We start from the raw sequence: 25,576 nt of genomic DNA on the forward strand, positions 1-25,576 counted from the left end.
ACTTGAAAATCTGTTGGCTGGTCATTTGGTTGGTGGCTTGCAACCCTATGACTGAGAGCAGAGAAACTGTCACAACTGGATGGATTGGGTATTTTAGGCACAGAACACAAGAACCAGGGAAAATGCACAATGAAAGGGAATTGTGTCCTTTTGAATTGTCCCGTGCAATCCAAACATGCATCAAGTTTTGTAAGCTCAGTCCCAGAACAGCATTTTATTCCCAGCAGCAGGCAAGCTGAGAGCAATCAATCCAGGCTATCAAGAAGCATGTCATCCCCAGTCATGAAGCAGTGTCCCCGGAAAATAAAGCCACCTATATCTGAGTGTGCCCTCCCCTAAGAACCACAACACAAGTAAGCTTTTCAGTCCCTTATACTGTATTTGAATTTCATAATGCGTAACTCTTTAGTACAAGGCCAAAACCTTTTCATGTATTCTTTAAAACAAATAGCATGAAATCTGAAAGTCTAACTCCTAACAATACCTAAAGCAGACGTATGATGAGAAGGGAAAAGGAGGAGGGCAGGGAGAGACAGTATCCTAAGAGATAGATATATGTAGTACCAAAGATAAGAAACTTAAACTCAGAATTGTACAACATGTCTAACCCTGGATGTCAACTGTCAGATCCACCTCCATGTTCACTCCACCCCTGCACCAAAAATCTCCTCTTCCTGAGGAGGGGAACCCCGCAGCACTTTTCCTGGCCCTCTCTTCTCCCATATTACAGTTACCTGTATATTCATTTTACTCCCTTTTCTGAACATAAGGTCCTGAGGGCAAAGACTAGCGCAAGCATTTCTGAACTCCTTGTTAACACACCTAGCACAAGGCGTTGAGGCGGCAGTAAGAGAAGATTTCTAACAAACTTAGTTAGGGGTGTAGCTGGGCCACAGCCTCGTTTTCTGACTCCCAGATCTAGGTTCTTCCCACCACAGCAGATATGCTATCTGTTCTAGATTCTGCAAATATTGCCTCCTTCTGCAGCCGATGTTTCCTTGAATGCTACAAATCAAACCATTTCGTAAGAAAGTCCACCCCTTTAATATATAATCTTTGCCATGACACTGTCAAAACACCTACAATGAGAACAGTCCATGTAATGTATCCATCTGAGTGTCTTGACAACACTGAGATCCACAAAGTAAAAAGGCTTTAGTATATTAAAAAAAAAAAAAACCACTGTTCTTTTTTAAACCACTGTTCTTAATACTAACTTCTCCAAATAAGCCAGCTGTAGCATAATGATTTTCACTATTTTCTTTGTTAAGTATCTAAGTAAGCTAGATCCTTTGAAAACTTTTTCCTTAGATACAAATCGAAACTGTCCACATACCCATTATATCAAAGAATTCGTCCAAGGCATTATGCAGTGCTGGGAACTTGTCTCTGTGTTCTTCCAGCAGCCATATTAAACAACGCGCTTCCTTCAGTGACGTAGGCTCATAGAAATAATCGAGTTGCTTTCCTTCTATAGAGCCTAGCTTATGACCATATTTCTCATTCCAGAGAAAAGTCATGATGCTAAAATCAAGCTCCTTCAGAGGAGCCCCATAACGAGAAAAGAAAGGTCCTGTGGCATCTAAGCCTATAATAAAAACAAAACCCAAGTCAGAAGAAGGGAGGATTATTTGCTACAAAATCACATTCAGTTTCATATCTTTGAAAGCAGTTCTATTATAGTTTGCTTACATTTTCAGTGAAAACATTTAAATACTTGAGACTATATTTATTCAAGCTATTATGGGGTTCAGAAACACCATTTCACATGAATATGCTAAATACAGCAGTTCTTACCTATTAGTTGAAAAAAGTGGGCCAAAGGCTTCTATTATTCTAACTATTTTTATTAGACTTAGGGGGGAAAAGGAATTTTTTAGTATTTATTCTTATTTATTTGACTGTGCTGAGTCTTAGTTGTGGCATGTGGGATCTATCCTGACCAGGGATTGAACCTGGGAGCATGGAGTCTTCACCACTGGACCACCAGGAGAGTCCCAGAAGAGCAATTTTTTAAAGACATTAAATTCCTTTAAAAATATAACAATAACTTTTCACTACTTCATAATGAATTTCATTCCAATTAGTACAAGCTAGCTAGATTTTACAATGCTTTTCTACGTATATTCTATAATAACAAAACATCAGTAATATATGGAACTTCCCAAATGCCTTTAAAACAGAAAATGGGTAAACTCTTTATCCAACACTTTCAAGAATTGCACCTCATCCCCTTGAACACCATGGCCCCTTACCTTCCTCACGAGATTCCAGGTGGTCACTATTCCTGATTTCACTCCCACTTCTACAACTCCAGAAAAAGGGGTGGCTGCACCCTCATGTACTACTACTGAAAGGAGGTGAGCCCCTGCTGCATGCTAATACAGCCACCAAAAGTAAGGACTGGCTCTGCTCTCTGTCCCCACATCTGTAACACAGGACGGGTCACAGGCTCTCTGTCTGCAAATGAGGCAGAGCCTGTCAAGTCAAAACTACCCTGGACGGCTGATCCAGATACAACAGCTTTGCACAGGTCATGTTACATGAAAAATCAGTGTATTTAAACACGAGAATCAGCGACCACGTAAAATACTCACATGATACAAAGTGTAAGGCAATCACGGATAAAGAAATACCACATTCAAATCTCCATCTACAGCTCACAGCGGAGCACGTGCTTGATGAGAGGAAGGCAGCAGATCACACCTAGTACTGAAATGTTAACCCCGCTACTGCCCAATTTAAATTAATCTCTTTGTTAAATAAAGCAAATTAGTAGTAAGAAATATAAAAAACTTTATCATTTCCTTGTCTGACTGTTTAGTAGATACTAATGGCAACATCACTTAGGAAAAATTCTATGGGGCCAGAAACCCATGGAGACGTATGTTCACAGCAGCAACATTAGTCATCAACTACACCAAGTGTACTGCCACCTCACTTTGTCACCACTGACAGAAACTCAGTAGTGTATTCTCTGAAACTAGTGTTTCACCAGCTCCCGTCTTTAAGGCAGGTCAGGCGCATCTCTATGAGTCGCTGCTGTGGCTCCCGCTAGCCTTTTACCCAACAGCTGCCGAATGAATCGTCTACTGTGCTAGGCAGTGGCCACATCGGTCACCGGGACAAACAAGGCCGTGGTAGGTGCCCAAGGACCCCAGACTCTAGGGTCAGTCAACAGCTTTCTCTGCCGCTGCCTACCATGGTCCCTGAGTAGGTTTGGTAAAGAGCCTGCTCGAAGGTTCTTCCTCAACCAAACTAGGAAAGTCAGGACAGAACACCAGAGTTTTATGATCCTGTGATTCACTATGCTGAAGGTCAGCCCCAGGACATTTCTCTTGATCCTTAGATGCAGATCTACCATAGGTGATCCTAACCAATTATTCATAGCTCCATCTACTCTGCCATCCAAATTCTTCACAATCCCAGAGGGCACCCCTGAGCAGCTGACTCCAAGGGGTGCCATTTACCCAGGGGAGTGCCTAGTAGTCACAAAGTTAACACACTGACAATAGTTGAACACAGGACTGGACTTTCTTACTGACTGGACTTTCCTGTGTTGACATCTTTCACAAAGAACAAGGTAACCTATTTATAAGGTCGCCTAAAAATTGTGAACTTTGGGAAATAGTATTTTTTAATCATACAAATTTGTAGTTCCACATTTAAAAAAAATCATAAATGATAGTAAAATGCAGGATTCAGAGGTCTGTGTTTATCCTCCTATGAAAATGCATCTCTACAATTAAGAGACGTACCAAAGCTATTAAGTTTCTGGATCCAGGTGGCTAATTTCGGCTCCACTTCTTTAAGCTCACTCAAAACATGCAGAAATACCCGTGTCTTTACTCTGTTCTTTTCTTGGATCAAATGACGAATGACATAGTCCACTGCTTCAGTCAGGAAATTTCTGCTAGAAAAACATGTTGTGTAGTCTTCTGTGGTTAAAACCTTCCAAGAAAGCAATTCTTTGAGAAGCTTGGAAGTATTCAGTATCCCAGACTTAATCTTGTCAGCATACTGCTTTATGCACTGCAGAATTCTGTCATCAAGGAACTGGCAACTTTGGACATGGTTGATAGTTTCTAAGGATGAATAACAGTGGTCAGTAAAAAGGAGAAAGAGGACCAATTTGCAAAAACATAAACTTTGAAAAACTTAACCTAATATTGTGTGTGAGAGTGAAGTCAAAGTGTTAGTCACTCAGTTGTGTCTGACTCTTTGAGACCATGGGGACTGTAGCCTTGCTAGGATCCTTCATCCATGGAATTCTCCAGGCAAGAATACTAGACTAGGTAGCCATTCCCTTCTCCAGGGGATATTCCCAACCCAGGGATTGAACCCGCATCTCTTGCATTGCTGGCAAATTCTTTACTGTCTGAGCCACTAGGAAAACACATAGCAATATAATCCATGACTCAGATGTATTCTTTATGTTATTTTAAACAACCTAAGACATTTAAAAATAGATATATAAAGTATTTAACTTTAAAAGTGCCTTTAAAAGACATGAAAGTTCACAGTAAATCAAACATAACAAGTATCTTATTTCCTTCACTGGCACCACTCATGTAACATCTAAAAACTTAGTTCCTCTAAAATAAGGTTACTTTCCTCAACAATCTTAACTGAGCCTTATTGACTACTCAAATTTTACATTCAATAAATATGTTTCAGGCATGAATGTAAAGCTTCCCCTCCACCCCCCAGAATTGAAGGGATCATTGCTTCAGGTATAAAAACAGTATTTGGTTGAATTTGGATAAATATGTGTTATTTATCTTACTGTTGAATCCTAAATCGTAGACCTGTGGAGTTACTGATTGCAGTATCTCAAAAGTGCATCTTCCTACCCAGGCATTCCCCCCAAAAGTGGCCATTTAGCCTCTTGAATCTAATACAGTAAATAACATACAAATACAAAAAATATATAAAGGAAGTAAATGATGTTCCCTAAATTTTTTTTCAGTAGAAAAGACAGTTCTGATTGATTTCTGAAACATTAATGAAATAATCAGTCAATCCTAAAGGAAATCAACCCTGAATATTCTTTAGAAGGATTGATGCTGAAACTCTAATATTCTGGCCACCTGATGCAAAGAGCCTACTCTTTAGAAAAGACCCTGATGCTGGGAAAGATTGAGGGCAGGAGAAGGGGGTGACAGAGGATGAGACGGTTGGGTGGCATCACTGACTCATGGACATGAGTCTGAGCAAACTCTGGTGGTGGTGGTGGAGTCGCTCAGTCGTGTCCGACTCTTTGTGACCCCATGGACTGTAGCCCACTAGGCTCCTCTGTCCATGGGGTTTTCCAGGCAAGAGTACTGGAGTGGGCTGCGATTTCCTTCTCCAGGGGATCTTCCCAACCCAGGGATCAAACCTGGGTCTCCCAAATTGTAGACAGATGCTTTACTGCTGAGCCACCAAATTCTGGGAGACACTAAAGGACAGGGAAGCCTGGTGTGCTGCAGTCCATGGAGTTGCAAAAAGTCAGACATGACTTAGTGACTAAACAACAAGATGAAAAACAAAGACAGCAAGAGGAAATATTAATGCTGGCAACAGTCATCAGAAAATGAGAATAATTTACTTTAACTCAAAACTGAAAGTAGTCTTGGGGATAGAGTGCACAGTACAATGACTACAGTTAATACTGTTTTGTGTATTTGCATGTAGACCTTGAAAGTTCTCATCATGAAAAAAAAATTCTGTATGTATGGTGGTGGATGTTAACTGGATTTATTGTGGTAATATTTTGCAATATGTAGAAATATCAAATCATTATGTTGTACACCTGAAACCATACATACATTAAAAAAAAAAAAAACCACAAAACTTGAAAGTAAATGTATCCACAGGGACAGTAAATCACTGAGACAGCTCCCATGTTGATCAGGGAATGCCGACGAGATGAGCATAAAACACAAGGTAATCTCTCTGGCATCTTATATGAACTGCTTCTTTATGTGAAGCAGCATACGTCAGATAATCAGTGGCTAATTTACAGTTCAAACATATGTGTGGAATTTCAAGTATTATTTTCACATTCACTTTAGAGATAAGGGAACTGAGACAATTTGCCCTAAGTGGCAGGAAAGTATTTTCAATTCCTGTATCTTACTTCTAAATTTAATGTTCCTTATACCACTCCCCTCCCCATCTCAGCGTAATCAAAAGATGGCAATAGTATTAAAATACCAAGGGAAATCTAAATTTCAATTCAAAGAGAGTTGGACTATAAAGAAAGTTGAGCACCGAAGAATTGATGTTTTAGAACTGTGGTGTTGGAGAAGACTCTTGAGAGTCCCTTGGACTGCAAGGAGATCCAACCAGTCCATCCAAAAGGAAATCAGTCCTGAGTGTTCACTGGAAGGACTGATGCTGAAGCTGAAACCCCAATACTTTGGCCACCAGATGCAAAGAGCTGACTCATTTGAAAAGACCCTGATGCTGGGAAAGATTCAGAGCAGGAGGTGAAGGGGACGACAGAGGATGAGATGACTGGGTGGCATTACCAACTCGATGGACATGGGTTTGGGTGGACTCCGGGAGTTGGTGATGGACAGGAAGGCCTGGTGTGCTGCGGTTCATGGAGTCGCAGAGTCGGACATGACTGAGCAACTGAACTGAACTGATAAAGCCCAACAAGATGAATATTTGCATTCATACTTTTAAGCAAGAATATATGATTCTCATCACGCCTCAGACTCCCAGCATACCTCTCTGCTCTTCAGTTTTTGGTGGGTTACTTTCCCTTAAGTCCTCTTTCAGTCTTTCTTGTGCTAATTTTTTTGCTTCCGTTTTTTGGAGCTTTCGCTTCAATTTTTTGTCTTCTTTCAGCCTCAACTTCTCTAGGCTGATAAATAATTACAGTTAGTGACAATTCACTTTTGTTATGAACTCAGTCAACTACGTTCCTTTGCCTACTGTAGAAGCCATTCTCCAAACAATAAGCTAGAAGTTTTCTTTTTTAGTTAGAACTTGGGACTATATCCTCTGTTCAATATTAAAAACTTTAGACACGTGGTCAATTCAGTCGAAACAACTGTACTTGTTGCATAAAAACAAGAACATCAATGACTAAGTGATTTCTAATTAAGGATGGCATATATAGATCATACCGATGTTATCCCCATGTATAGAAGATACTGTTAGGGTAAAGAGGAATAGTAAAAAATTACTATGCAAGATAATACATGTAAATACTCATTTCCACAGTAAAATATCATTTTCACAACCCAATAATGATCTACAACGCTCAAATTTGGTCAATATGGCTACAATAAATTCTCTTCAACAAATAATTCATCTTTTCTTTTGCTTTTTCTTGGCCACCAATGATTAAAAAAAATTACTTCTAAAAATGGAAAACAAGAAGCAGGGCAAAAAAGAAAAGAAAAAAGGATTGAATTATTTGACTTGAACAAGAAGATAACAGAAAAGTGACTAATTTTGACAGTTTGTTGAGTATTTCAGGGTGAGAAAGAGTCACTGGTTCAAAATGTTTGCTGAAGAGAACAAAAGGAAAGATGCTTTTGGAATTAAAGTGCAAACTGAGAACTAAGTATGTAATTTTTATCCAAATGCCAAATCTACTGAACATGTCATTTCATAGTTCAAATGTTATAATTTTACTTATAAATTTAATCACTAAATAATGCTTCTTATTCAAGTTTTTAGCATTTAACTATTTGAGGTTAAAGTGAAAGTGAAAATGAAGTCGCTCAGTCGTGTCCAACTCTTTGCGACCCCATGGACTGTAGCCCACCAGGCTCCTCCATCCATGGGATTCTCCAGGCAAGAATACTGGAGTGGGTTGCCATTTCCTTCTCCAGGGGATCTTCCCGACACAGGGATCGAACCCGGGTCTCCCGCGTTGTACGCAGACACTTAACCATGTGAAAGCCACCAGGGAAGTTAAGTTCTTTTGAAAGTTATAAATACCTATAACATTCACTTAAAAGCTACTTATTTGAATACGTGTGCTGAGCCAATTTTTAAAACAGCATTATTTAGAAATGTGCATTTAACAGAATTGTATTGGACATTATTAACCTACTAATTATTAAAAATCTTACCTAGAACATTTCTGTTTCAGAATAGGTCTTGGAGGAACCTTTTCTTTAATCACCTTGTGTTCAAACTTTAAATAAAACAGAGACATCTAAAATTTGTCTCATGCTCCCACGACATTAAGCATAAAATCACAGGTTTAACAAGCATTTCAAAAACACAGTCAACATTCAGTTTCATAGAGAACAGTGATGATACTCTGACCCAAACAAAAGCCCAGAATACTTTAGCAACACAATTTACTGAAAAAAAGGAGCTAAAGAGTAGTCACAGTTATAGAAGGTTAAAAAAAAAAATTAAGAGTAAGCAGAAAATCAAATAAACGACAGATGTCATTACAACAACCCACTCCTGCAGCTCCCCACATAGTGAGGCTCAAGACACTCTCCTCCCTCCCTAAGATCCCCCACCTTGCCAACACCAAAAAGTTTACTGGGAATTTAAAAAACAAGGTTATCAGAAGGAGTAAAATCAGTAAAACTGACATGTTAAAATTCTCCTTTTCCTTTTGGGAGACAAAAGAACACGAGAATCCTTAATTCCAAAGATGCATTCTTTAAAAAAAAAAAGGCATTCTTACATCCTATTATTTCCTATAATTTCTTATATCAAGTAACTACTTCCTTCCTGGAAAATGCAAGATCCAAATAGTGTAAGTTTTATAAATTTACATCATATTTCATAAGATATAAGCATTTTGGTTATCAATTTAATGAGATTTCCCCAGTGTCTACTTACTTCACATTTAACTTGACCACCACTGCTGAAGATGATTATCTTTGAAATGATTCCTTCACAATCAGGAGTAAGACAAATTCCTTGCAGAAAATCCTATTTGATTTAAAAACGGGGTTGGGGGGAGGTTACATCTTGGCATAAATGTACACATGTATGCCATTTCAACCACAGAACAGTCAAAATATAACCTAAAACCTTCTTCAGGAGGTACTGCAAAGTCCCTGCTCACTGCCATCTGATTTCCAAAGCCTCCAGTTGCAGGGCTGTCCATGCGCCTCACTTGGGTCACGTAAGGTGAGCTGCCCTGACGTGTGCTACCATCCACACCAAAGCTTTAAGAAACACTGAGTGGACTGGCCACTACTCCTTCCTTTAAATCACAGTAACATGTCCCAGTCACTCCTCAACCTCAATTCAGAAACAAAGCCCACAGCCCCACATACCGGAGCTGCCACTGCCTAATCCTGGACAACTGTAAAACTGCAAGACAAGTAATATTAGCAAGAAACAAGCCTTTCTTACTTCAAGTCATGAGACATTTGAGTTACTTCAAGGTACCCTAGTGAAAGCTAATCTACAAAGGGTACTTCAACCCATGGGAATGGTTAGGACCACTAAGGGCATATGTGTATAGCTGGTAGTGGTAGTCGCTCAGTCGTGTCCAACTCTGCAATCCCATGGACTGTAGCCCACCTGGTTCCTCTGTCCATGGGATTCTCCAGGCAAGAATACTGGAGTGGGTTGCCATGCCCTTTTCCAGAGCACCTTCCCAACCCAGGAATCGAACCCGGGTATCCTGCATTGCAGGCAGATTCTTTACCGTCTGAGCTACAGCGCCACCGCCCGAGGGTATGGCTAGAGAAGTTCAATTAAAGTGAGACAAAGACATAGCAAGAGCGACTCAACGGCAACAGTTACTTGGTCACATCATCATACCTCTAGATAACAACATGAAAATGTGTAAAATGTGAGAACTCATTTTTACTTAACCCCCAATAATTACTATTGCTAACATTCACCTAGCACCACCACCTTATTCTTTTCTCCTCAATAAGGACAGGGGTTTATATGAGGCTAAGTAGTGTAGAATAAGGTTTTCTTTTCTTTTTTTTTAAGTCCATAGTTTATATGGATCAGAAACAAAGTCTATGAATGAAGATTATTAAGCTGTGACTGCTGGAGAAGGAAACGGCAACCCACTCCAGTATTCTTGCCTGGCATGTGGTTACATGACTGAGCATGTGAGCACCAGGGTGGAGGGAGATGGGTTGGTAGCAAGAAAGTGGTAGAACTAAAAAAAAAAAAAAAACTGTGACTGCTCTCAAAGTATATCTGGCTAATGGTAATTAACATAATTATCTTGCTAATGAAGAGAAACCCCAAACAAATATGGCAGTACAAAATTTAAGTTGATTTCTTAGTACAAATTATCTCAAACTTTTTTAGAAAATAAAAAATTTGAGGCCCCAGTTCTACATCATCACATTAAATCATTTATTTTTGATCATACATTACCAACAGAAAAGGAGGGGTTCAACAATTTATTAAAATCCTCTATGGTTACTGCCTTTACACTTTATAAATGAAAAAACTTTCTACTTCATCATTAAAATTTTAATACCTTCTAATTACATCTCACACAAAGAGAGAAATTCATATTCAGTTAAGACTTTTCTTGAAGATTCTCGGGGAAGAAAAATCAGTATACAATAAGCATACTAAAAAATCCAGAAAATCTTGTTAGTCTTACTTACCTTGTCAATTTTATCATTGAAGGTTGTTGTTTTTAACTTCTTCCAGCAGTTCATATGAAATTCTATTTTACAATACTGGCAACAGCTGATTCGTATAAAACCCTGGGGTTTTAAAACAATTTTTAATTCTTATCTTTAAAAAGTCTACATACACTCACTCTCTCTTTCACACCCACAACACATAATAAGATAGAGACCTGTTTGCATTCACCTGGCAGACATGACTAGATGTCACATTTCCTCCTAGGGGAGTATAGTACTTCACATCGCAGATTGCCTAGCGCTGAGAACACTGAGCTTGACTGACATTCATTTCCACGATTTACAGTTGTGTATTCCTTTGAAAGTGAAAGTGTTAGTCACTCAGCTGTGCCCGACTCTTTGTGACCCCATGGACTGCAGCCCACCAGGCTCCTCTGTCCATGGGGATGTTCCAGGAGAGGATACTAGAGTGGTGTACAAAATATCAAATACTTTATAAACTTCATTTCATCTGAACTACTAACCAGGCACAGTGGGCACCTTCTATCTTCTTGAATAAACTAAGGTGCAGCACTCTGTTCACTCAATTAACTGCCAGACTTGGTCTCACATTTAGGTCTCCAGGAGTTATTCAGTGACCAGAATGATTCTTAGATTTCAATTCTTCAGACTCTTGGACTCAGATTATGTAAGAAATTAGAACTGCAGCAAATCAGGGTAATTACCTCACTTTGTTTCCTGTGCTCCTAAGGAGCAGGCAATTATATGAAACGGTGGCTAGAAGGGGGAAATGGAATTAGCTAGCCTGCCTTCTCAGGTCACCATCACTGCCCTCGGTGTTTATTTCAATGACTCTGGGCCCCCATGTGAGATGATGCAGACTTAAGTCAGGGGATGGGGCAGACAAGAGGACGTGAAGCTGCTGACAAGTCAGAGAACTTGGGTGTCTCCAACTAAAGAATTTGTTCTGAAACCATTTTCAGGCACAATTCAGCAATTTAATGTCCTGGTATACCCTCATTCTGTACCTTAAAGTCTGGATCAGTTATGTATATCTGGATTTTGGAATATCCATGGCACTTCTGATAGCAACAAATGGCATCTGGCACTGGAGGGAACCTGCATTCTTCAACGAATTTCTCTAACAGCATCTACAACAAAAGTACACAAAAATGATATGACAATACTAATTCATCAATCAAATTCTTTCAATAATCTCTTGCCATCAAAATATTTTCAGCACAGGAAGGACGAATTGCCTTTTAGCCAAGAACAACATACAACTTATAAAGGTTTTCGTCCTGGAGAGAGGCGGATACGGAGACATGCTGAGAAAAGAATGGAAGAAAAGGACTGAACAAAAAATCTTCAGAATTTCAGACTGAATCAAAATCTTATCCTTTGTTGTAATCCTCAAACCTCATTTTACAATACACACCTCTGAGAAACCGCCTTTAAGCATTCATAGGTGCCTAATCTTAGGACTCCACTGTTCCACCCAAGGTCACTTCACCTGGGACCCACCCACTGACATTCACCCTCCTCCCTGAATCCCTGCACCTGTGCTTGCCCCTCCCCTGAAGAATTACACCACTGCCACCGAAGCCCCCAAGACTCATGCCAGGTTTCCCAGGATGGTTCATTGTTATCAATAGTTCCAGTGCCTCCATCCCAGTCCAGAATAAAGAGAGGAAAATCCAACAGTCCCCATTTTATTTCTTATAACAGTTTTGTTCCTATATAATTCATGTACCATACAATTCATGTACTTAAAGTGTATAGTTCAGTGGCTTGTTATATAACTATCACCATAGCCTAAATTTAAAACATTTTCACCACCCAACAAGAAATCCCATACCCATGAGCAATCCCTCATCTTTCCTCAGTCCCCTATCCCCTGACAACCACTAATCTACTATCTGCCTTCATATATAGATTTTCCTATTGTGAGCACTTCACTGGAGGTCCAGTGGTTAACACTCTGTGTGCTTCCATTGCGGGGGGCACAGGTTCTATCCCTGGTTGGGCAACTAAGATCCCACATGCTATGTGGTGCAGCCCCCAAAGAACGAAGTTCTATTCTGGAGATTCCAGATAAACAGAATCACACAGTATCTGGCATTTCACACCCAGCTTCTTTCACTCAGCATAACGTTTTCAAGGTTCATCTATGTTGTAGCATGTGTCATTACTTCACTCCTTTTTATGGCCAAATGTGTTATATGGATACACCACATTTTATTTAACCATTCATCAGCTAATGGCCTTTGAGTTCTTTCCACTTTTTGACTATTTTGAATAACGCTACTATGAACATTCATGTATAAGTTTTCAGGAAAACTTACGTGTTCCTGTCTCTGAGTATATTTAGGAGTGAAACTGCTCAGTCATTTGGTAACTTTATCTTTAACCAATAAAGAACTGCCAGAATGTTGTCCAAAGCATCTCCACCATTTTAAATTTTATAGCAATGTATAGGGGTTCTGATTTCTCCATATGCTTGCCAGCACTTGTACTGTCTTTTTGATTACAGCCACCCTAATGGGTGTGAAGTGGTACCCTGTTTTCATTTGCATTTCTCTAATGGCTAACTGCTGAAAACACTTTGCACATTTATCATCTATTTATACAAGCTGTTGGCAGATATTCCTATGCAGATCTTTCAGCTACTTTTAATTAGAGTGTCTTCTTACTACTAAGTTGTAAGAGTTGACTCCTAGGCTTATAAAAGCTCTAGTTAAAACTAAGTTCTGAGTATACACCAGGGCTCACCACAAGTAAAGGCTTATCCCAGTCAAGTTACATGATTTAGTCTTTCTAGAACTGGCAAAGCACCCCATGATTCTGGATATGAGACCAATTTATACCTTTTAGGTCTTCAAATACAATGTCAATAACTATAGAAATTATGATGAAACAATAATGTGAAATCTTTCTCTAAGTACAACCAGCACATCACACTGCTTAACAGTGCACACTCTAGCCAGAATGCCTGGATTCAAGTCCCAGCTCCACCATTTCCGAGCTGTTTAATCCTGAACTCGTCACTTAATCTGTCTAAACACAATCTTCCTCATCTGTCAAACGGGAATAATCACAGTGCTCATCACATATGCTTGCTAGAAGGGGTAAAGGTAATGATAAATGGAAGGTGTGTGATTGGCAAATAGGAAATACTCAATAAATGTTGGTGATTCCACCAGTTTTTAAATGGGACATAGGGGAGGAGCCAAGATGGCGGAGGAGTAGGACGGGGAGACCACTTTCTCTCCTACAAATTCATCAAAAGAATAACTGAATGCAGAGCAAACTTCACAAAACAACTTCTGATCGCTAGCTGAGGTCATCAGGCGCCCAGAAAAGCAGACCATTGTCTTCGAAAGGAGGTAGGACAAAATATAAAAGATAAAAAGTGAGACAAAAGAGCTAAGGACGGAGACCCGTCCCGGGAAGGGAGTCTTAGGCGGCCTTGCTTGGGCTAGGGTCCGGGCCTGAGTGCCCTGAGGACAATCGGAGGGAGCTTCTGTGAGGTGCCAACTTGAACTGTGGGAGACCAAAAGAGAGAGAGAAAATTAACCGGCCGGAACACACTGCCGGCCGTTCGCAGAACAAAGGGACGGAGAAAGTCCCGAGAAGAGCTCGCAGGCTGCGGACCGGTCCAGCCCCGCCGGAGGCAGAAGGCAGGGGGGAGGGGAAGGTCGAGGCGAGACACAGGGCGCAGGCACCCGACCGGCGTGGGCGGGGACTGGGGCTGGGGACGCAGAGGGCGGAAGGCGCGCGCAGCCGACTGGCGCCAGCGGAAACTGAGACTGGGTCCACGGAAGGGAGTGAGTGCGCCACACCTGGGGATAGTGCGCCCATCAAGCCCCTCGCTGCCTGGACCGCTCTGACGGGGAAGGCACAGAGAGCAGGCGCAGCTTTTCCTTCCGTGCTTTTGTGGAACACCCGAGGGCTGGAACCTAGCGCAGCGCGGGGCGCGCTCCATATAGAACAGCCGGGAGCCTGAGCAGCGCGTCTAGACGGAGAAAGCAGCGTCAGCCCCTCCCGGCAGCGCCAGCCCGCCCCCGCAGGGCCAGCCCATCCCCGCAGCGTCAGCCCCGCCCCACAGCGCCAGCCCATCCCCGCAGCGTCAGCCCCTCCCAGCAGCGCAACGGAACTAGCTACCTGAATAAGAGTCCACCTCCGCCCGCCTGTGTCAGGGCGGAAATGAGGCTCTGAAGAGACCGGCAAACAGAAGCCAAATAAACAAAGGGAACCGCTTCAGAAGGGACTGGTGCAACAGATTAAAATCCCTGTAGAAAACACCGACTTCACCTGAAGGGCCCTGTAGATATCGAGAAGTGTAAGCTGGAACGAGGAGCTATCTGAAACTGAGCCGAACCCACACTGACCGCAACAGCTCCAGAGAAACTCCTAGATATATTTTTACTTTTTTTTTTCTAAGTAAGGAAAAAAAAAAAATTTTTTTTTTCTTTTTATATTTTTTCTTTTTTATTTTTTCTCTTTTATTTTCCTTTAAAATTCCCTATTACTCCCCCATTACTCCTTAACTTTCATTTTCATAGATTTTTACGATTTTTTTAATTAGGGGAAAAAAAATTTTTTTCTTTCTTTTTTTTTTTCTTTTTTCTTCTTTTTTTTCCTTTCCGTTTTCTCTTTTATTTTCTATTTTTCTTTTTCTCTTATTTCTTTTAAAGTCCTCTAGTACTTCTCTACTACTCTTCATTTTCATTTTCACTACACTATAACCTTACAAAAAAAAAAAAAAGAGAAGCTCTATCTTTAAACCGAAGATTATTCTCTCCCAATCTTGACTCTCTGTTTTCTACCTCAGAACACCTCTATTTCCTCCTTTCCCCTTCTCTTCCCAGTCCAATTCTGTGAATCCTTGTAGGTGTCTGAGATACGGAGAACACTCTGGGAACAGACAGCTGTGTAGATCTGTCTCTCTCCTCTTGAGTCCCGCTTTTTCTCCTCCTGCTCATCTCTATCTCCCTCCTCCCTTTTCTCCTGTTCATGTAACTCTGTGAACCTCTCTGGGTGTCCCTAACGGGGGAGAATCTTTTCGCCATTAACCTAGAAGTTTTATTATCAGTGCTGTATAGTTGGAGAAGTCCTGAGACTACAGGAAGAATAAAACTGAAATCCAGAGGCAGGAAACTTAAGCCCAAAACCTGAGAACACCAGAAAACTCCTGACTACATGGAACTTTAAGTAATAAGTGACCGTCCAAAAGCCTCCATACCTACACTGAAACCAACCACCACCCAAGAGCCAATAAGTTTTAGAGCAAGACATACCACGCAAATTCTCCAGCAACACAGGAACATAGCCCCGAATGTCAACATACAGGCTGCCCAAGGTCACACCTAACACATAGACCCATCTCAAAACTCATTACTGGGCACTCCATTGCTCTCCAAAAAGAAGAAATCAAGTTCCACGCACCAGTACACTGACGCAAGCTTCCCTAACCGGGAAACCTTGACAAGCCAATCGTCTAACCCCACCCACTGGGTAAATCCTCCACAATAAAAAGGAACCACAGACCTCCAGAATACAGAAAGTCCACTCCAGACACAGCAATCTAAACAAGATGAAAAGGCAAAGAAATACCCAACAGGTAAAGGAACATGAAAAATGCCCACCAAGTCAAACAAAAGAGGAGGAGATAGGGAATCTACCTGAAAAAGAATTTAGAATAATGATAATAAAAATGATCCAAAATCTTGAAAACAAAATGGAGTTACAGATAAATAGCCTGGAGACAAAGATTGAAAAGATACAAGAATTGTTTAATAAAGACCTAGAAGAAATAAAAAAGAGTCAATTAAAAATGAACAATGCAATGAATGAGATCAAAAACACTTTGGAGGGAACCAAGAGTAGAATAACGGAGGCAGAAGATAGGATAAGTGAGGTAGAAGATAAAATGGTGGAAATAAATGAAGCAGAGAGGAAAAAAGAAAAAAGGATCAAAAGAAATGAGGACAACCTCAGGGACCTCTGGGACACTGTGAAACGCCCCAACATTCGAATCATAGGAGTTCCAGAAGAAGAAGACAAAAAGAAAGGCCATGAGAAAATACTCGAGGAGATAATAGCTGAAAACTTCCCTAAAATGGGGAAGGAAATAGCCACTCAAGTCCAAGAAACCCAGAGAGCCCCAAACAGGATAAACCCAAGGCGAAACACCCCAAGACACATATTAATCAAACTAACAAAGATCAAACACAAAGAACAAATATTAAAAGCAGCAAGGGAAAAACAACAAATAACACACAAAGGGATTCCCATAAGGATAACAGCTGATCTATCAATAGAAACCCTCCAGGCCAGAAGGGAATGGCAGGACGTCCTGAAAGTAATGAAAGAGAATAACCTACAACCTAGATTACTGTATCCAGCAAGGATCTCATTCAGATATGAAGGAGAATTTAAAAGCTTTACAGACAAGCAAAAGCTGAGAGAATTCAGCACCACCAAACCAGCTCTTCAACAAATGCTAAAGGATCTTCTCTAGACAGGAAATGCAGAAAGGTTGTATAAACGTGAACCCAAAACAACAAAGTAAATGGCAACGGGACCACACCTATCAATAATTACCCTAAATGTAAATGGGTTGAATGCCCCAACCAAAAGGCAAAGATTGGCTGAATGGATACAAAAACAAGACCCCCATATATGCTGTCTACAAGAGACCCACCTCAAAACAAGAGACACATACAGACTAAAAGTGAAGGGCTGGAAAAAAATATTTCATGCAAATGGAGACCAAAAGAAAGCAGGAGTCGCAATACTCATATCAGATAAAATAGACTTTCAAATAAAGGATGTGAAAAGAGACAAAGAAGGACACTACATAATGATCAAAGGATCAATCCAAGAAGAAGATATAACAATTATATATGCACCCAACATAGGAGCACCGCAATATGTACGGCAAACACTAACGAGTATGAAAGAGGAAATTAATAGTAACACAACAATAGTGGGAGACTTTAATACCCCACTCACAACTATGGATAGATCAACCAAACAGAAAATTAACAAGGAAACACAAACTTTAAATGACACAATGGACCAGCTAGACCTAATTGATATCTATAGGACATTTCACCCCAAAACAATCAACTTCACCTTTTTCTCAAGTGCACACGGAACCTTCTCCAGAATAGATCACATCCTGGGCCATAAATCTGGTCTTGGAAAATTCAAAAAAATTGAAATCATTCCAGTCATCTTTTCTGACCACATTGCAGTAAGATTAGATCTCAATTACAGGAAAAAAATTGTTAAAAATTCAAACACCTGGAGGCTAAATAACACGCTTCAGAATAACCAACAAATCATAGAAGAAATCAAAAAAGAAATCAAAATATGTATAGAAATGAATGAAAATGAAAACACAACAACCCAAAACCTATGGGACACTGTAAAAGCAGTGCTAAGGGGAAGGTTCATAGCATTACAGGCTTACATCAAGAAACAAGAAAAAAACCAAATAAATAACCTAACTCTACACCTAAAGCAATTAGAGAAGGAAGAAATGAAGAACCCCAGGGTTAGCAGAAGGAAGGAAATCTTAAAAATTAAGGCAGAAATAAATGCAATAGAAACTAAAGAGACCATAGCAAAAATCAACAAAGCTAAAAGCTGGTTTTTTGAAAAAATAAACAAAATTGACAAACCATTAGCAAGACTCATTAAGAAACAAAGAGAGAAGAACCAAATTAACAAAATTAGAAATGAAAATGGAGAGATCACAACAGACAACAGTGAAATACAGAGGATCATAAGAGACTACTACCAGCAGCTCTATGCCAATAAAATGGACAACTTGGATGAAATGGACAAATTCTTAGAAAAGTATAACTTTCCAAAACTGAACCAGGAAGAAATAGAAGATCTTAACAGACCCATCACAGGCAAGGAAATCGAAACTGTAATCAAAAATCTTCCAGCAAACAAAAGCCCAGGACCAGATGGCTTCACAGCTGAATTCTACCAAAAATTTAGAGAAGAGCTAACACCTACCTTACTCAAACTCTTCCAGAAAATTGCAGAAGAAGGTAAACTTCCAAACTCATTCTATGAGGCCACCATCACCCTAATTCCAAAACCTGACAAAGATGCCACAAAAAAAGAAAACTACAGGCCAATATCACTGATGAACATATATGCAAAAATCCTTAACAAAATTCTAGCAAACAGAATCCAACAACATATTAAAAAAATCATACACCACGACCAAGTGGGCTTTATCCCAGGAATGCAAGGATTCTTCAATATCCGCAAATCAATCAATGTAATACACATTAACAAATTGAAAGATAAAAACCATATGATTATCTCAATAGATGCAGAGAAAGCCTTTGACAAAATTCAACACTCATTTATGATTAAAACTCTCCAAAAAGCAGGAATAGAAGGAACATACCTCAACATAATAAAAGCTATATATGACAAACCCACAGCAAGCATCACCCTCAATGGTGAAAAATTGAAAGCATTTCCCCTGAAATCAGGAACAAGACAAGGGTGCCCACTCTCACCACTACTGTTCAACATAGTGTTGGAAGTTTTGGCCACAGCAATCAGAGCAGAAAAAGAAGTAAAAGGAATCCAGATAGGAAAAGAAGAAGTGAAACTCTCACTGTTTGCAGATGACATGATCCTCTACATAGAAAACCCTAAAGACTCTACCAGAAAATTACTAGAACTAATCAATGAATATAGTAAAGTTGCAGGATATAAAATTAACACACAGAAATCCCTTGCATTCCTATATACTAACAATGAAAAAACAGAAAGAGAAATTAAGGAAACAATACCATTCACCATTGCAACAAAAAGAATAAAATACTTAGGAGTATATCTACCTAAAGAAACAAAAGACCTATACATAGAAAACTATAAAACACTGATGAAAGAAATCAAAGAGGACACAAACAGATGGAGAAACATACCGTGTTCATGGATTGGAAGAATCAATATTGTCAAAATGGCTATTCTACCCAAAGCAATCTATAGATTCAATGCAATCCCTATCAAGCTACCAACAGTATTTTTCACAGAACTAGACCAAAGAATTTCACAATTTGTATGGAAATACAAAAAACCTCGAATAGCCAAAGTAATCTTGAGAAAGAAGAATGGAACTGGAGGAATCAACCTGCCTGACTTCAGACTCTACTACAAAGCCACAGTCATCAAGACAGTGTGGTACTGGCACAAAGACAGAAATATAGATCAATGGAACAGAATAGAAAGCCCAGAGATAAATCCACGAACCTATGGACACCTTATCTTTGACAAAGGAGGCAAGGATATACAATGGAAAAAAGACAACCTCTTTAACAAGTGGTGCTGGGAAAACTGGTCAACCACTTGCAAAAGAATGAAACTAGAACACTTTCTAACACCATACACAAAAATAAACTCAAAATGGATTAAAGATCTAAATGTAAGACCAGAAACTATAAAACTCCTAGAGGAGAACATAGGCAAAACACTCTCCGACATAAATCACAGCAAGATCCTCTATGACCCACCTCCCAGAATATTGGAAATAAAAGCAAAACTAAACAAATGGGATCTAATGAAACTTAAAAGCTTTTGCACTACAAAAGAAACTATAAGTAAGGTGAAAAGACAGCCCTCAGATTGGGAGAAAATAATAGCAAATGAAGAAACAGACAAAGGATTAATCTCAAAAATATACAAGCAACTCCTGAAGCTCAATTCCAGAAAAATAAATGACCCAATCAAAAAATGGGCCAGAGAACTAAACAGACATTTCTCCAAAGAAGACATACAGATGGCCAACAAACACATGAAAAGGTGCTCAACATCACTCATTATTAGAGAAATGCAAATCAAAACCACAATGAGGTACCATTACACACCAGTCAGGATGGCTGCTATCCAAAAGTCTACAAGCAATAAATGCTGGAGAGGGTGTGGAGAAAAGGGAACCCTCTTACACTGTTGGTGGGAATGCAAACTAGTACAGCCACTATGGAAAACAGTGTGGAGATTCCTTAAAAAACTGGAAATAGAACTGCCATATGACCCAGCAATCCCACTTCTGGGCATACACACTGAGGAAACCAGATCTGAAAGAGACACGTGCACCCCAATGTTCATCGCAGCACTGTTTATAATAGCCAGGACATGGAAGCAACCTAGATGCCCATCAGCAGATGAATGGATAAGGAAGCTGTGGTACATATACACCATGGAATTTTACTCAGCCGTCAAAAAGAATTCATTTGAACCAGTCCTAATGAGATGGATGAAACTGGAGCCCCTTATACAGAGTGAAGTAAGCCAGAAAGATAAAGAACATTACAGCATACTAACACATATATATGGAATTTAGAAAGATGGTAACGATAACCCTATATGCAAAACAGAAAAAGAGACACAGAAATACAGAACAGACTTTTGAACTCTGTGGGAGAAGGTGAGGGTGGGATGTTTCAAAAGAACAGCATGTATACTATCTATGGTGAAACAGATCACCAGCCCAGGTGGGATGCATGAGACAAGTGCTCGGGCCTGGTGCACTGGGAAGACCCAGAGGAATCGGGTGGAGAGGGAGATGGGAGGGGGGATCGAGATGGGGAATAAGTGTAAATCTATGGCTGATTCATATCAATGTATGACAAAACCCACTGAAATGTTGTGAAGTAATTAGCCTCCAACTAATAAAAAAATTAAATAAATAAATAAATAAATGGGACATAGGGGAGCTGAGGACAAAGTGCTACTACCGCCCTGTCATCTTATACCTGAGTCAAGAGCAGAGGAGTGCAGATGAGCTTTTATGGTTCATAAGAAGCTCTACAGAAATAATTACCTTTATCTTCCCTGGCTGAGTCTCCTCAATAATCACATTACTTGTGGGCCAAGTTAACACTCCAGGAAGACGACAGATCAAGGTTCTTGCTTTCTCGAAATGATTAAGAGCTTCTAAAAATCTAAAGTCAGAATTACAGAGAAGGTATTAAAGATGAGACATAAATTTCCATTCCTCAAAAGGCACAGAGATTTCAAGCTTACCAGGAATATTACATTTGACAAATCACTGCACAGAAATATTCACAGTAACCTGTATCTTCTTCAAAAAACCAAGACATTACCACCCTTTGCTTCAAAAGTAATATAAATTAAACAGGAATCTTACCAGGACACTGGCTTTACGATGGCAGGTGCACACTAGTTCATTAAAAGCTGTAATTTATTTTTTAAAGTTTTCCACAATTAAAACAGAAAACTGAACAAATTTGGTTGTTCCATTTTTATTTAATTTACTAATCTAATTAAAGCAGATCCTTGTAGTGCAACACCATAGGTCCACTTCAACTAATTAATCATAAACGGGGAATTTTTTTTTACCTTGATTCATTTAAAACAGCTATAACAAAACCCCTCTGCTGTAAAACTGTTAAAAGAGCTCATGTATTCTGGACATCTTTCTTCAGCTATAAAGCAGTTAATTATTTTAACAGAACAAATGTGTATGCAAACTGTTTTACTATAAATGATATGTTTTAGTGCCAATTTACAGTTTAGAAAAATAATACCAATAGATTCCCAAAGTTCATTGAACCAAAGAATACTAGAATAATGAATTATAAGGTTTTCCCAGTCTCTATTCCTCTTGTCAGACTAGAAAAGCAAAAGGTTTCCTGTTCTTCAATCTTGAAACCATCTCCCAATTGAAGAAGTCATTTTACCTTTGCATAAGTAACCTTACCTGCATAAAAGCTAGACCATCCACCGTTAAGACAGTTATAAAGACTTTAAACCAGACTTTAAACCAGAGACTACACATTACAACAGCAAAAAACCAGCTAGCTTATTGGTCACTGGATGCCAAACTGTATTATTCTGAAATTAAAATTTAAAAGCCTTTCCACAACATTGTAAATCAACTATACTTCAATAAAATTTTTAAAAAATTTAAATGACTTTCAAAATAGTAAACACTTACCACAACCTCCATGATGTTACACATTTATGTTATTTTCCTAGAGCTAGTGAATATGTGCACGTGGTCACTGCATTAAACGGGTGTGTCTTAAACAACTTACACTAAACTTTCAAATTAATTGCATTTGTCATTACCATGAAAATGACTGCAAAATCCTCACCACCTCTGATTCTTAACAGAGTTGAGCTGGTCAGACAGTAGCTTTAGAAAGTAAAAGAAATTTCTTTAATCTTTAAAGACCTTTAAAGAAGGTTCTAGACAACCTCTAAGGTTGAGTTCTCAAGAGTCCTATTGGTCTGATAACATTTCCTCTAAACAGTTAAGATGAAAATTTAAGGATAATTAAAAGTTATGAATAGTATTCAATAAGTTAATTATTTCTTTATAAAAGTAATCTAACATACTGGGTCTAAGTGGCAGGAACAGGGAGTTGTTTTTGTTTTTTTTTTAAAAGCTCGAGTCATAATCCTGCCCCTAATGCTCATACAGACATTTGGGGAGGTAAGACATGAAACAGGGAACAGATATGTATTAAAAGTTTGAGTAAGGACTTCAAGTACAAGTTCAGAAAAGAGTTTGTTTGCTTTTTTCCTTATAACTCATGATGTCTTTCAACAAATATATACTTCATATTAAAACCATCCTCATACAAGTTTTGAGGGGAGAATAGGTCACTGCAGCAAGCCAGGCTTCCTGGTTCTTCACTGTCTCCTGGAGTTTGCTCAAATTCGTGTTCATTGAGTAAGTGATGCCATCCAACCACCTTATCCTGTTGCCTGCTTCTCTTCCTGCCCTCAATCTTTCCCAGTATCAGGGTCTTTTGCATTTAGTCCACTCTTCACATCAGGTGGCCAAAGTATTGGAACTTCAGTTTCAGTATTAGTCCTTCCAATGAATATTCAGGGTTGATTTTCCTCTAGGATTGACTGGTTTGATCTCCCTTGTCCAAAGGACTCTCAAGAGTCTTCTCCAGCACAATTCAAAAGCATCAATTCTTTGGCACTCAGCCTTCTTTACAGTCCAACTCTTGGATCCATACACGACTACTGGAAAAATCATAGCTTTGACTATATGGACCTTTGTCAGCAAAGTGTCTTTGCTTTTTAATACACTGTCTAGGCTGTCATAGGTCTCCTTTCAAGGTGCAAGCATCTTTTAATTTCATGGTTGCAGTCACCGTCCGCAGTGATTTTAGAGCCTTAGAAAATAAATCTGTCATTGCTTCCACTTTTCCCCTTCTATTTGCCATGAAGTGATGGGACTGGATGCCACGACCTTAGTTTTTTTTGAAAGGTGAGCTTTAAGCCAGCTTTCTCACTCTCCTCTTTTGCCCTCAATAAGAGGCTCTTTAGTTCATCTTCATTTTCTGCCATTAAGAGTGGTATCATCTGCCTACCCGAGATTGTTGATATTTCTCCTAGCAATCTTGATTCCAGCTTGTGATTTATCCAGACTGGCATTTCGCATGATGTATTCTGCATGTAGATTGAAGGCGGGAGGAGAAGGGGATGACAGAGGATGAGATGGTTGGATGGCATCACCAACTTGATGGACAAGAGTTTGAGCAAGCTCCAGCAGTTGGTGATGGACAGGGAGGCCTGGCGTGCTGCAGTCCACGGGGTCGCGAAGAGTCAGACACAACTGGGCAACTGAACTGAACTGACTCTGCATGTGAGTTATATAAACAGGGTGACAATATACAGCCTTGTCATACTGCTTTCCCAATTTTGAACCAGTCAGTTGTTCCATGTAAGATTCTAACTGTTGCTTATTGACCTGCATACAGGTTTCTCAGGAGACAGGTAAGGTGATGTGGTATTTCCATCTCTTTAAATAATTTCCCATTGTTTGTTGTGATCCACACAGTCAAAGATTTTCATGTAATCAGTGAAGAAGTAGAAGAATACTGGAGCGGTTTGCCATTCCCTCCTCCGGTGGACCACATCTTGTCAGAACTCTTCACTGTGACCCATCCTTGGGTGGCCCTGCACGGCAAGGCTCGTAGCTTCACTGAGTAAACAAGTCCCTTTGCTACAACAAGGCTGTGACCCATGAAGGGGTAATGTAAACCATTAATCTGTATCAGTTCAGTCACAATTTATAAATGACATATACTAAAATATAAAACTTATTGTACCACATTATTAATGAGTTTATTAGATTCAAAATTAGAAAGCACTGGTAACTGAATTGTTGACTTTAATAATTAATATTGAAATGCCAGTCCTCAAAGTAAACACAGTTATCATAGTATGCAGGAGAAGATGTCAAAATCACTCCAGAACAGGGATCATCATCACATGAGACTTCAAATGAGTTACCAGCCTAGAGCATAATGTAGTGTGGTTTCCACTAACCTGTTTTTTTTCAAATACACTTTTCCAATTCCACAGTAGGCCAAGCAATCAAGTCCTTCATTGGGGTAGTGTTCAATCATCCTCTTAAACTGGTTTTCAGCTTCAGATAACTCCTTTGGCAGCAATGAGAATAGTGATCACTTACACAGAAAGAAAGGCTAGGAACAGATTTTAACTGAAGGTTGATTCTTTTTGTGTAATATTAAAAACAACTGTATACCCAAAAATTTCTATGGCAAAATTACACCTTCTGGATTTCATTTTCTTAGCAATTACATAAAATATGACCATATGGATATTCAGACACAGAACCAAAATGATCCAGCTCTGGAATGAGACACTGGCACTGAACACAGGCAATGCACCAAATGAGCATTTACTAACACGCACACAGGGCCCAGTGTGTGCTGGCTAAAAAAGGCATAAGCTCATGGCAAAAAGACTGATTTGGATGCAAATGCACTATAACATATATCATAGTAAGCACTGCTCCCTTGGGGTCACAGGAATTCCAACAATGTTGCCACAATGTTTTGTGACATAAGACAAATGCTGTGTCTTAAAAACAGCTATTTGTAAAAAAATTTAGAACTTAAAATACATTCTTTTGACTATTCTCAACAGTGGAAGCCTCTGGGCTTTGAATGAATTTTGTTTTGGAAAAAATCCAA

The 25,576-nt window shown here is 39.5% G+C and overlaps 1 protein-coding gene across 10 annotated transcripts in view; it reads right to left on the reverse strand.

The window, feature by feature from the left end:
- TTC3 (tetratricopeptide repeat domain 3) overlaps positions 1-25,576 on the reverse strand; it is a 124,734-nt gene that overhangs the window by 40,152 nt on the left and 59,006 nt on the right. For all 10 annotated transcript variants that reach the window (XM_043875204.1, XM_043875211.1, XM_043875202.1 and 7 more), the window contains 9 exons: positions 24,906-25,018; positions 21,412-21,532; positions 11,576-11,698; positions 10,566-10,667; positions 8,812-8,904; positions 8,079-8,143; positions 6,720-6,856; positions 3,759-4,085; positions 1,337-1,588 (listed from right to left, as the gene is read on the reverse strand). In XM_043875204.1, the coding sequence (XP_043731139.1) occupies positions 1,337-1,588; positions 3,759-4,085; positions 6,720-6,856; positions 8,079-8,143; positions 8,812-8,904; positions 10,566-10,667; positions 11,576-11,698; positions 21,412-21,532; positions 24,906-25,018 (1,333 nt within the window). The remainder of the gene's footprint in view (positions 1-1,336; positions 1,589-3,758; positions 4,086-6,719; positions 6,857-8,078; positions 8,144-8,811; positions 8,905-10,565; positions 10,668-11,575; positions 11,699-21,411; positions 21,533-24,905; positions 25,019-25,576) is intronic.

The sequence above is a fragment of the Cervus elaphus genome, chromosome 19, assembly GCF_910594005.1.
Source record: "Cervus elaphus chromosome 19, mCerEla1.1, whole genome shotgun sequence".
In the NCBI taxonomy this organism is placed as follows: domain Eukaryota; kingdom Metazoa; phylum Chordata; class Mammalia; order Artiodactyla; family Cervidae; genus Cervus; species Cervus elaphus.